Source organism: Schistocerca serialis, chromosome 4, assembly GCF_023864345.2.
Source record: "Schistocerca serialis cubense isolate TAMUIC-IGC-003099 chromosome 4, iqSchSeri2.2, whole genome shotgun sequence".
Taxonomy (NCBI): domain Eukaryota; kingdom Metazoa; phylum Arthropoda; class Insecta; order Orthoptera; family Acrididae; genus Schistocerca; species Schistocerca serialis.
The window spans coordinates 702,853,467-702,867,189 of record NC_064641.1 but is presented as its reverse complement, the minus strand read 5'-3'; the positions used below and the strand labels follow the sequence as shown (position 1 = coordinate 702,867,189).

The 13,723-nt window shown below is 38.3% G+C and overlaps 1 protein-coding gene across 1 annotated transcript in view; it reads left to right on the top strand.

Moving 5' to 3' along the window:
• LOC126473215 (VPS35 endosomal protein-sorting factor-like) overlaps positions 1–13,723 on the top strand; it is a 103,639-nt gene that overhangs the window by 71,864 nt on the left and 18,052 nt on the right. The window contains exons 14-15 of the mRNA XM_050100126.1: positions 4,415–4,577; positions 4,682–4,874. Coding sequence (XP_049956083.1) covers positions 4,415–4,577; positions 4,682–4,874 — 356 coding nt within the window. The remainder of the gene's footprint in view (positions 1–4,414; positions 4,578–4,681; positions 4,875–13,723) is intronic.

Below are 13,723 nucleotides of genomic sequence, written 5' to 3'. Positions count from 1 at the left end.
ACAGTCTGGGCTGATACAGCAAGAGAAGGGGGGATCCAGCCGTCTGCCAGATCACAGTTGAAACACTAACCTAGCAAGAAACCAATACAATTCACCTCCAAGCTGACCCACCCCTACTCACACATTGCTCCAGCCACTATTTTACATCTTTAATTTTTTTCCATTTGTTTCGGTAACTTTCAGATGATTGAAAATCCTCACATCACTGACCTAATCTACTGTCGTCAGCACAATTTCTTCCAGCTTTTTCACTCCCCAAGTCCATGCTTTGTTATTCATAGTTTCCTTTACAATGACATAATGCTTTTGATGGTCCATTTCCCATGTCACTTCAAACTTTCCTAGCAACATCCCATCCAGTAAGAACCTCTGCTCCATCTATCTGTATCATGTTACAAAAGTATCCCTATTCGCAGCTAAAACCCAGGCCTACATTCTGTTCCTTAAATGCTACCTAAGCCGTGGAACCCCCTCCAACAGTCTAACCACAGAAATTCCCTTCTCTGGATCTCACCCCCCCCCCCCCCCCCCTTCTTTTATGACATCCATAGTTTTAGGTTCCACCCGACCCTCTTCCTCATTTTTCTGGTACTGCAGAGACACATTTCCTTGGCACTTGCATCTCAGAATCACCACCACTACATCTGCAAGATATTGTTATTATGCAATTCCCAGTACATACACAATGTCTCAAAATTGAAACTGTTGCTTCTGGAAGAGCATACCAGACACAACCTCAATAAATTATCAAACTTGTTGACACCTTACTTTAGCTTTGGAGCAGCACTAAGCATCAACACTTACACTACCCACAGTGAACCCCCTCATCTACCACTCATGGCACCCACAACCTGCCTATCTGACCTTTTCTATTTGCCACATCCTCCAAAACTCCCCTACGCTAACCAAAATTCAGCACTCAAACAAATCCAGAACACTGACCTTTCCACCAGAAACCTCAATGCTACAGAAATTTTAATCCTACCAAAAGGCCTTACCTTCAGCCCCACACCCAAATTTAACTATTTGGAATTATCAAAGACCTACCCTTCTTTTTCTTATTCTTATAGTGGAAACACTTCCATGCTACCAATCCCTCCAACAAAAGCCAGCCTGATACCAACATTGCACCTTACCTCTCCCAGTTCATATCATCATCCAAGAATGACCCTCCTCCCTCCCACACCACAACCCCCTGGTCACCTTCTCTGTCGTGATGAATTTGCTGTGGCTACCTAACAGAAGGCTTCCGCCAGCTGTCTGACTCCTCCAGGTATAAGCTCTGCCCATAGTGTTGTCAACCCATAAGTCCAACATAACCTTCAGTCCTTACTGAAATTCTTAGACCCGTCCATTGAGTCCATCTCCTTCCTCGCCCCACTAACTCACCACACACCCACCTTCTACATGCTTCCCAAAATCCACAAATCCAACATTCCTGGACACCTCTTGTAGCTGGTTATTGTGTGCTCTCAGTGAAAGAATTTCTGCTCTTATATGCCAACACCTGCAGCAGTAACCTGAAGCCTACCCTCTCACATCTAATATACTAATTATTACCATCACTGACTCCTGGCCATTCCCATCCCTTTACCAGATCCCAACTATACACCGACATGCCTCATGCCATTGGCATTGCCACTATCGAACACCACCTCTGCCAGTGTAGTTCCAGTTCCAAACCCACCACCTCATTCCTGATACACCTTATCAACTACATCCTCACACATGACTACTTCTCCGTGGAAGGAAAGGTATGCAAACGAATCAGTGACACAGCTGTGGACACCCACCTGGCACCCTCCTACACCAATCTGTTTATGGGCCATCTAGAGGAAAGCTTCCTAGGCTCGTAAACCCTAAACCCCTTGTTTGGTTCTGGTTGTTTGATGATATCTTCATGATATGGACTCAGGGCCAAGACATGCTATCTTCATTCATCCATGACCTCAACACCTTCTCTCCCATCCACTTCACCGGGTGCTCCTCAACCCAGTGTGCCAACTTTTTGGGACAACTGGGAAATTCAGGAAAAACCCAGGAAGTGTTCCAACTGAGAGAAATTCGAAAAAAAGGTAATTTTTTAGACTTCCAGGAGTTTTTCATTATTTTAGTTTTCAGTTAAATTTCTGTAATTTTGACTGGCAAGAACAAATAACTCTAAAAATTATTTTATTTTAGCCCAATACTACAGAATAATACTGCAGCAGTAAAATATAAATGAGAGAATAACACCAAAATAAAACTTTAGTTGCAAAGAAAATGTGCCATTTACAACAACAAAATACAGTGCACACACAAGTGTCTGCTGACAGCAAAATGTGTAAAAGACTATGCAATACTTTGTAAGAACAAAATGCTTTCAATGCATCTTTCTCAAAGGCCTCATTTGAATGAGCATGATGTCACAACTGTTTACATTTGTAATAGATCGCCAGAAAATATTGTGTATGGCGGTTTGAGAAGCGTTACTTTCAAAGTAAATTTCCTTTTAATGCAAGATTAATTATGTTACATATGAGAAAGTGCAATAAATTTCTTAAATCATGGAGCTTTAGACTCTCATTCAAAACTTAATACTGAGGGCCAGCCACTTAGAAAAGTTTTGGGCCCAGAAGACCAGCCATTTATGCCGTTATTTAATATTATTTGAGTTTGATATAGCTTAAAGTGTAACACACACTATAAAAGACCAAGTTTCAAGGTTAGTTTTTCATATTTATTTTAGTTCTTTCTTACATTACAAATTATGCAATAACGATGGCAAAAACTATGAATTATCCTTCAAAATAAAGTGTGAAGCGAGTTCTTGAGTAACTGCACATGTAATTGGTTTTTCTGTAGAAAAGTCAAAGTGCTCAACATACCATGTATTCAGCCAGGTAACTCATGAAATGTTCAGTGTAAAGCAGTGAAATTTATGATCATGCATGTATTCAGCTGCTGCCATTTAAGCTGTGTTCATAGGACCCTGCCTAATCACACCCTAAGGGGAGACAGAGAGAACAGCAAAAAATTTTGGATGACCAATATTATACGTGAAAACTTAGCTTTTCCTGTAGCTACACTGTATGTGTATTAATTTAAACCATTAACTTTTCTTATTTGTGTTTTTGTGCTACTTAACAATGTTGTTCTTGATTACAGCTGATTATGTCCTCCGATCTATGCTCTAAATATCTGCTGTCATTGGCTGGTATGATCACGTGACATTAGCTATGATGGGCGGACAAAAGCAGGTCACAGTCTCGATTTCAGTGCTTTGAAAGCTACCATGCTGTATTTGGTGGAATTCCTGTTACTGTTTATACTTTCAAAACGTGAAAACATGCAGTGTAAATGTTGCCTTGTATAAAAGATCTTTCCAAAAATTTTTGTTTTTTCTGTGTTTTGTTTCCTAAAGTGCCAGGAAGTTCTATGCCAGTGTATAAAATCTTCACCATTCAAAGGATTAAGTTTTACAGCTCCGAGGGAAATCAGATTGTTACTTAACTCAGAAAAAAAAATATACTTTCACCACAGATATAGTGTATTTTCATCCAGGAAAAAGTATATTTTCAAGTGAGAAATCCAGGAAGAAACCAGGATTCCCCCCACCTTGTCTGCATATACACCCTGTACATAGTTTGGAAGTTATCCTTGAAGCAGTTTCTTCAGTTTTGTGATCCTCGTGGCCTAACCTCTGCTAGCCCAATGCCCCTGCAGCCTCTTCCCAAAAGTTCCACCTTCCTCTGTCCTGTCATCTTCTCCCAATCCAAGTCTCCATTTCATCTTTATCGTCCACTGGACCTCACCGTCTCCAGTACACATGTGTCATATATCCATCCCATGGACACCTGCCACCCCTCCCTCTCACTTTCCTATCTTGGACACTTGCTGTCTCCCTCTGAGCTGCTAGTTACCCATCCCCAAACCCTCACCCTGCTTCCTGCCTCTTTCTCCCTGTATCCATCCCACCTGACACAACTCACAGCATTCTCTTTTGTGTTCGCCTCTCAGTGACTCAACACCTCTGCTATTATGTGAGTGGTTCCCTTTACTCCTAAATACTTACATCTTTACATTCTGCCAGAACTGCCCCAAGCATATAAGTGTGCATTACTTTTATAACCATGTCAGATAAGTTATTTCTGACACTAATAATTTCTCAGATGTGTCATTTAGTCTGGAGTCTGCATATTACAATTAATGCACTGCACATGGTCTACTTTTCTTGCTTTGTACTCAATTTTCTTCCAGTAGTTCAACTTTGCCAAATTCAATTGACATTTTTCTTTCATGTCTTGATGTTTGGTGGCTCAGAAGCTGTATATTTCTATATTTGCAGAATTAACACTTTTTCCACATTTCTGTGCTTGTTATCTGAATTTTATGAACACTAGTTAATTTTGTATTCCTTTTTCATTTTTAATAGTGCACTTACAGTGGAAGATGAGAAAAGGCAAATAGGAAACTTAATATCAAGATTTGTTAAGAAAGTTGATTATGGAAGAGATTTTGAGCAGCAGTTAAGTTTTTATGTCGAGGCCAGGTCAGCTTTTACTAATTTGGATTCGGTTCATGCACAACTTGTTCAGGTAATTTATGGTGTTTATAAATATATAGTTTTAAGGTTTTCAATTTAGCTGTAAAAAAGTATTTAGAAATTAACATTTTGTAATGACCTCAGTTTTTCTTCTAGTGTGTAAACAGACTATCAGTGGAAACACGGCGAATTGTAAAAGGTCACCATACAAGAAAAACGGCAGCATTTGTAAGGGCATGTGCTGCATACTGCTATATCACTATACCATCAATAACTTCAGTTTTTTCGAGGTTGGAACTTTATCTACTCTCCGGTCAAGTTGCACTTCTTAATCAGTGCTTAGGTCAAGGTTTGTTTTTAATTCTTCATATGAATAATGTAATTTATTTACACACACCTGGAGACCTGCATGTCTGCTTCAACATATGAGTAAATCTGGATTTTGGAATATTTATGCATTTAATCAATAAATCTTATAATATATGAATGTGACAATAATGTGAAAAGGAAAGTTGCCACTCACCGAATAGCGGAGATGCTGAGTCGCAGATAGGCACAACAAAAAGACTGTCATAAATAAAGCTTTCGACCAGTAAGGTCTTCATCAGAAACAGATGACAGATACACACACACACACACACACACACACACACACACACACACACACACACACACCGCTAACACACACATGACTGTAGTCTCAGGCAACTGAGGCCACACTGCCTTCAGTTTATGTTTGATATTCCCATCATGTTGAATTTAAAAAAAATGGTGCATCTAGGGCACATATAAGTTAATTAACAATCGTGACCAGTTTCAGCTTTGCAATCATCTTCAGACCTAAAAATGAAAAAATTTAATCAATGTGTCAATAAATTTCTAAAACAAGAATTGGACATGTACGGTTTCAGCAGTGACATAAAGGCACATAGTCAGTACATACAAGAACAAGAGCAGAAAGTGTATATTTAAAGATAAAGTACAAGAAAACAATTTCCAGCACCATTAAAAATTAGAATTGGGTCATAAATGTACTATATAAATAGCATTATACTGTGTTCCAACCGGAGAATATAGTGAGATGACGTATAATGCAAGACACTGTGTCAAAAGTAAAGACTGTTAAAAATAAGACTGAAAGCAAAAAACATAGGTTAACTTGAATAAAAATGTAGGAAACTGAATAGCAATATAAGATGTGGTCCATTTTGTATTTCCATTTGCGAGCTTCATTTGCTACATTTTTATATTTTTTTCCTTTCATCAATTAAATTGAATGTGTCATGTGTTATCCAATGATTTCTACGGAGCTTTGTCTCTCTATTCCTGTTTTATCTCCATATTTTTTCTCTCAAAGCTACGCATTTATCTCCATAGTATTCCTTTCCTCTGTTTCAGTCAATCATTCCCTAATGCCCTCATTGGAACTCTCAACAACCTCTACCACATGGTGTCCCCTTTCATTCCTTTCCCTCAGTCTGTACTATTTTCCCTTTTCTTCCTTTTCCTACCACTGAGTCCCAGTCCCTCTCCACAATTAACTTTCATCTCCCTTAACTACCTTAGTACTTTTTAATCTAATCACATACTGTTTTAATCTTTCCATCTTCAGCAGTGCTAGTGGGCATATAATCAAACATACACAACTGTGGTGGGTGTTTGCTTTGTGTCTATCTTGACTTCAGTAATGCATTCACTCTGCTGCTCATAGTAGCTTACTGACATTCCTACTTTCATCTTTATTATTAGATTTACTGCTGCATTAATACTATTTTATTTTGTATTTATAACCCTTTAGTGCCATGACTAGAAGCCCAGTCCTGCATGTAGATATGAAGTGTGATCAAACAATAATGGGAATTTGTTTAACTTTGTAGGCTTTATACTTTTGATTTTTAAGTTTTTATCTTGCTGGTGCACTTGTTCCTGGTGTATGTTTGCATTTTCAACCGTTTTGAATATTTAGTTTGTTGTTTACAGTTGAAAAGGTTATGCACGTTTTTAAGTGCTCGGCAAACTTTTACTTTTGAGAAAAAAAAAAGGTAGATAAAAGAATATGCATAAAATTTTGCTTGAAAAATAGAATAAAGTGCAGCACCACATTCGAAATGTTGACTGTGGCTTTTGGAAAATCTACTATGAGACAGAAGTTTGCAAGTGGTATAAGTATTTCAAAGAGAGCCCTGACATCCTGGACGCCCTAGAACATCAATTACTGGCAACAGTGTGGAAGAAGTAAAGGAAATGATTCTGGAAAATCGCTGAATCACAATCAGAGAGGTTTCTGATGATGTCAGAAAATCCTTTGGCCCATACCATTTTTATTTATTTATTTATTTTTGCCTGATATGTGTGGCAGCAAAGTTTGTTCTGAAATTGTTGAATTTCAGCCAAAAATTACATTGCTTAGACATTACTCAGGAACTGCTAAATGAAGTCGATAGCAAGCCAGAACTTCCAAAGAAGATTATAGCAAGTGATGAAACATGAGTATACAGGCATGACCTCAAAACTAAGACCCAATTGTCCCAATGGAAACTGCCTGAAGAGCTAAGACTGAAAACATTTTGACAAGTGCTATCACATGTGATGGTTCTTCTCACAGTTTTCTTCAATTATAATTGGATTTCGCATCGTGAGTTCCTGCCTTATGGTCATATGGTCGATAATGAATGCTACCTGGAAGTTATGCATCATTTGAGTGAAGCAGTAACGAAAATGACCAGAATTGTGGCAAAACCGCAAGTGGAAATTGCATCACGATAATGCTCTCACTCACATCTCAATGCTCATTTGTGATTTTTTGGCAAAAACAAAACTGTTATGTTGCCTCAGCCACCGGTTTGCCAGGCGTGGCTCCCTGCAACTTCTTTCTATTACCTAGTCTGAAGAGAACCATGAAAAGACCTCATTTTTCCACCAGTGATGAGGTAAAAACAGAATCACTGAAGGAGCTGAACACCATAACAAAAAGTTATGCCAGGAGTGCTTCCTAGATTGGAAAATGCTCTGGTACAAGAGTATTATATCTGAAGGTGATTAGTTTGAAAGGAACATAGTTAATGTTGGTGAATATAAATAAAGATTCTTTAAGAAAAACAAAAATTCCTATTACTTTTTGATCACACCTTATAAAGTATGTGAAGTGATGGTGATACTGAGGAATAAGATGAGAGTAGCAACAGATATAAGTATTAGAGGTTAAGTACTAAAGAAAATGGTAAAGTTCAAGTACCTGGTGAGCATTATACACTGAAGTGCCAAAGAAACTGGTATAGGCCTGCATATTCAAATACAGAGGTAAATAAACAGGCAGAATATGGCACTGGAGTCGGCAACGCCTATATGACAACAATTGTTAGATTGGTTACTGCTGCTACAATGACAGGTTATCAAGATACAAGTGAGTTTGAACGTGGTATTATAGTCACCGTATCTCCAAGGTAGTGATGAAGTGGGGATTTTGCTTTACAACCATTTCATGAGTGTAGCGTGAATATTAGGAATCCTGACTTCGCTGTGGTCAGAAAATATCCTGCAAAAACGGGATCAATGACAACTGAAGAGAATCATTCAACGTGACAGAAGTGCAACCCTTCTGCAAATTGCTGCAGATTTCAGTGCCAGGCCATCAACAACTGTCAGCATGCGACCCATTAAGGCTGTATACGTGGACAAGGAAAAAAAAAATCCTGGATTTTTTCCAGATTTCCCGGTTTAAAATACACTTTCTCCCAGATGAGAATATACTTTTTCCGTGTTAAGTGACAGTATACTTTTCCTCAGGACTGTAAAACTTATCAATCCTTTGAATGGTTATGGTTTTATACACCGGCGTAGAATTTCCCGGCCCTTAAAAAACAAAACTCAATATAAATAATAAAACATGTTTTGGAAATATCTTTGATGTGCAGCAACATGTACACTCCGTATTTTCGTGATGTAGTCAGTCAATAGCAATATCACTGTTAAGTAGCACTTGGACACAAATAGGGAAAGTTAATCGTTTAAATTAATATACATAGTTTTGCTACAAGAAAAACAAAGCTTTCACATATAACATTGGTCTCGAAGATTAATAAGCTGCAAGAGAAGCTAAGCTTTCACATATAATGTTGATCTTTTTTGTGTGTGTTACACTTTAAGATACATCACACAAATGTGCCAGTAAAATTTTTACTAACGACATAAATGTCTGGCCACCTGGGGTAGCCGCACGGTCTCAGGCGCCTTGTCATGGTCCGCGCGGCTCCTCCCATGAGACGTTCGAGTCCTGCCTCAGTTGTGGATGTGTGTGTTGTCCATAGCATAAGTTAGTTTAAGCTGGATTAAGTAGTGCGTAATCTTAGGGACCGATGACCTCAGCAGTTTGGTCCCATAAGACCTTACCACAAATTTACAAATTTTCCAATAAATGTCTGATCTTCTGGACTCAAAATTTTTCAAAATGGTCATCCTCAAAGAGTTGATTTTTAAATGACAATCAAATGCTCTGTGATTTAAGAAATTCATTGTACATTCTCATACATAGTTCATCTTTCGTTAAAGGAAATTTACTTTAAAAGTAACGCTTTACAAACAACCATTCGCAAAATTTTCCTGCGACCTGTTAGAAATAGGTTCGTTTCAGCAGTTGTGGAGTTACAATGATGCAGGAAGCCCATATGTTCGTACATGTAAAACATTAAAAGATCTCACATTATGTCAGGAAAGAAACAAGACATCAGAGGATACTCCAAAAGCATCGGAACTTCGTGAACCATACTAAAATGCATAATTCGACTGCATCAATGGAAAAAATTAATAAAAGCCAAATTTCTTTAGCAAACCGACAAAAATAACTTCATTGTTCTGCAAGGCGATTAATACTTCACTGTCAGAAAAGTGGAAATATAATAAAATCAGAAACTAATAACATATTTTAGCCTACCAAAATTATGTGAATGTATTTTACTTCACTTGATAGCTCATGGCCACAGAAATCCATTTTGTTTTCATTTGACGTGACAGCAATAAATGAAGAGGAAACAGCAAAATCACGAAATGTTAACACAGGGCACATGGAGATTGTCCACCTCCCCCCCACTACAATTCAGGCTGCTCTGTGCATCAGTCCTGGATCAATGATATTTCCGAACCGCGGCAATACTAGATAGTGGTACCCCGCCCCCCCCCCTTTCCACGAGTGTTTGAGGTAGGACACAAAAAATTTTAAAAAAAATCGATTTTTCAAAAATATATTAATTTTGTAGCACACATCTTTCTGAAGAGTCTGATATATGAAACATATAATGTTCAAGGAAATGTTATTTGGTCTTATGGGAGCTAAAGTGCAGTGCCACACCTCTTCATGCAGCATTCTTCTATATCACATGTCACTGTATTTCGCTCTGTGGACGTCAAATGTGTATATTGTAAGAATTGTAGGAATTCTTCAGAAAATTTGCACTCTTTATTGCCTATTAGCTAATAACTTGCTTTTTTGTGTGACATAAAATTAAATATAGGATACATAAAAGCAATAAAGACAAGAGACTAGCAAGACAATACACATTTCTTCAATCCTTAAGTCCTAGCATTTTTCCTCTCTAACCTTACTTCAGCTTCATATGGCATACTTTCCTTTCTGGGAAAGAATCTATTACCTCCTCAAAGTTTGTCAAACTTTTGTTACACGAAAAATGAAATGTTGTTATCTAATACCGAAAAAGCTGTTAATACAAATAGTATCTAAGACTGATCTGGCTTCTTGATCTGATTATGTGTATTTTGTCGCCGTCTGTTAGATAAAATGAAATAGATCTGTCTGTTATTGCAGCAACTGTAACACACACCAAATAAACGAGACTGTTTTGGCACAAATGGTCAGTTTTATAACATGAGGAATATAATTCACAAAATACCAATATCAAATGCCTACTAGGCATACTAAAAGCAAAAAGCATTAGATTTGGATATAGTTTTACATTTCATTCATATGCTCCAGCTTCTCAAGCATGAGATCGAAAAGTAGTAGTACAAAATCTTTATATAAATTTGGAATCGTCATATTCTTCCATAATTTGTGTGCTTTCCCCTTTTCTTCTCCTTCCTCTTTCTAACAAGCATTCTTGTCATTACTAATTTTATAACTATTCCTGCCAGTGTCAAAACTTATTCTCCGGTTAACTTCACTAACCCTGCCACAATCAATGGTTTAGTTATTCCACGTTTATTTTCAGGTTAGGCATTATTACATGTTTGTACAACACGTTTTCCGCACTACTCCCAGAATAGAACTTAGGCAGCTGCTACCGGGGACTGTACAACTTGCTGTAACTAGTGTAGCAGTCTGGCCAAAAATTTTCTGTCAAAATTTCATTTTCTTGGATACACCGAGAAGATAGTACCAGTTATTCCTGTTGGTCATTTATTTCCACTCTGGTCATCTGAATCTATGGATTTCGCTGGCAGTTATAACAATGCTGGTCATTCATAAACCCAGTTAAGCACATAAACAAGCAGTGATTGGCATTCACCCATTTGGCTTTATTCCGCTCAGTTCATATAGCCCCGTCCCCTTCTGTATGCAAGAAAATTTATTTCTAGATGCAATTGGGATTCCCCTGGCAGAGACATCACTAACCCTGCCACAATCAATGGTTTAGTTATTCCACGTTTATTTTCAGGTTAGGCATTATTACATGTTTGTACAACACGTTTTCCGCACTACTCCCAGAATAGAACTTAGGCAGCTGCTACCGGGGACTGTACAACTTGCTGTAACTAGTGTAGCAGTCTGGCCAAAAATTTTCTGTCAAAATTTCATTTTCTTGGATACACCGAGAAGATAGTATGTAATCTTTCGTACCAGTTATTCCTGTTGGTCATTTATTTCCACTCTGGTCATCTGAATCTATGGATTTCGCTGGCAGTTATAACAATGCTGGTCATTCATAAACCCAGTTAAGCACATAAACAAGCAGTGATTGGCATTCACCCATTTGGCTTTATTCCGCTCAGTTCATATAGCCCCGTCCCCTTCTGTATGCAAGAAAATTTATTTCTAGATGCAATTGGGATTCCCCTGGCAGAGACATCACGTACACTATGCACTCATTCAAAATTCAGTTATGTTTCATTCAGATATCAACTTAGAATATGTTCAAAAACCAACAGGGATGCGTTTCAAAATCTTATGAGTAATTGATAGACCAACGTGCTCTGGATACTAGGCGCTTTGTAAAACAAGGTTTTTTTGCTCAAGAATATGAATTTGCTGCTCGCTGCTACTGCTTATACAGTAACAGCCACACTTCTGTAGCCAGAAGTGGGAGAAGGTACTACACATGTGCGACTCAACTGCTCAAACGCATTAATGTAAACAGTTGTGATTCACGCTCATCCTTCCTAATCCTTTGACACATTTTGCTGTTGGCAGATGTTTGTATGAGCATTGTGTTTTGTTATTGTATATGGCGCATTTCCTTTGCAACTTCAAGTTTTTGTTTCTTTTTTTGTCTCATTCATGTTTTATTGTTGCAGTATTATTCTGCAGTGACAGGATACAGTAATATCCTTTATCACAGTATTGTTTCATACCAGTCAAACTTACACAAATTTAACTGAAAACTAAAACAAAAAAAAAATTCCTGGAATTCTAAAAAATTCGCAGGTTTCTTCCGGTTTTCTTCCGGAAGGAAAAAATCTCAGGTTTTTCCCGGATCTCCCAGTAGTCCCGGGTTGTATACACCATACCATTCAATGAAACACCACCGATATGGGCTTTCTGAGCTGAAAGCCCACTCGTGCACCCTTGATGACCGCACGACACGCCTCGCCGGGGCCCATCAACACCAGCATTGGACTGGTAATAACTGGAAACATGTTGCCTGGTCAGACTAGTCTCGTTTCAAATTGCATCAAGCGGATGGACGTGAATGGGTATGGAGACAACGTCATGAATACATGGACCCTGCATGTCAGTAGGGGACTGTTCAACTGTTCAAGCTGGTGGAAGCACTGTAATGGTGTGGAGTGTGTGCGTTCGCAGGCTTTCAGGGGCGGGGGATGGGGGGGGGGGATGTTGCCTTCAACTATGTACCGTCAGACTCAGAGTTGAAATATTAAAAGTTTTTGCTGGTTTCATTGTCTATGGGGTGGGATACGTAGTTGCCACATTACATGCCAAGTACTGATGAGTCTACAGTATACAATATGAATATACACATGAATCGAATGGTCAGAGGTTCCTATCCTCGGCAATTGCAAATTTTGAATGTAACATAGAAATTTATAGACGAAAGATTGCAATTAAATAAAATTTGCAGGTCCTATTTTAATGACTTTAAATAATGAATACGGTAGCAGAAGTACTTTTAAGAATGCCGTTTATTTCTGCAAAACACTTGTTGGTGTTGATGGTCCAGCAATTAAATAAAATATAGTTGAGTAACTGGGAAACAATAGATTCCTGCTTCATGTAATCAGTTGTGAACAGCAACATTGCTTGTGAGATATTCACTTCTAAAAGCATACTACATCTTCTTGCAGAAGCCACGGAAACCTCACAAGTGCACAAATTGGCACTACGAAATATTTCTATCTCCTGCGACCACGCGCAAACTTCTCGACACTCTCCAAGTATTTCCTGTGACCATCCGTCGTGCCTTCCCTTTCCAGCACTCCCCTGTCCCATGCGACCCGATGGTCCTCCCCCACTTCCATCCAGTCTCTCCATTGACTTCCGTAGTCGCCTACCGTAGTAATGAACGCTGTGACTGGCTAGAGCGCTCCTGCCATGTCTCCAAGCCAATGCACACTCTCAAACATCTTGGAACACATACGAAATACTGTATTTACATTTAAATAACTTGAAATTAAATAAATATTCCTACAGCTGGACCATAAACATGCTTTAACACACATTATTAAATACATAAACAAACCAAATAAACATATATCAAAGGAATAGAAGCAAAAGTAGGCCAGTAGCCTAATGTCTCTGTGTTCTCTAAAACGCAGTAAATATTTGACTGAGAAGATTACTAGTTTCCTATTTTTGATCATGTTCATAAAACTTACTGATATCACTGACACATTACCACCTGAATCTAGAAGTGTATCTACCATTTCTTTTCCAACTTTAATTTCAATAATTGGCTTACATTTACCATTTCCTTTCGTTCTAAATATTTCTCCCTTAATAAACCATTTTCT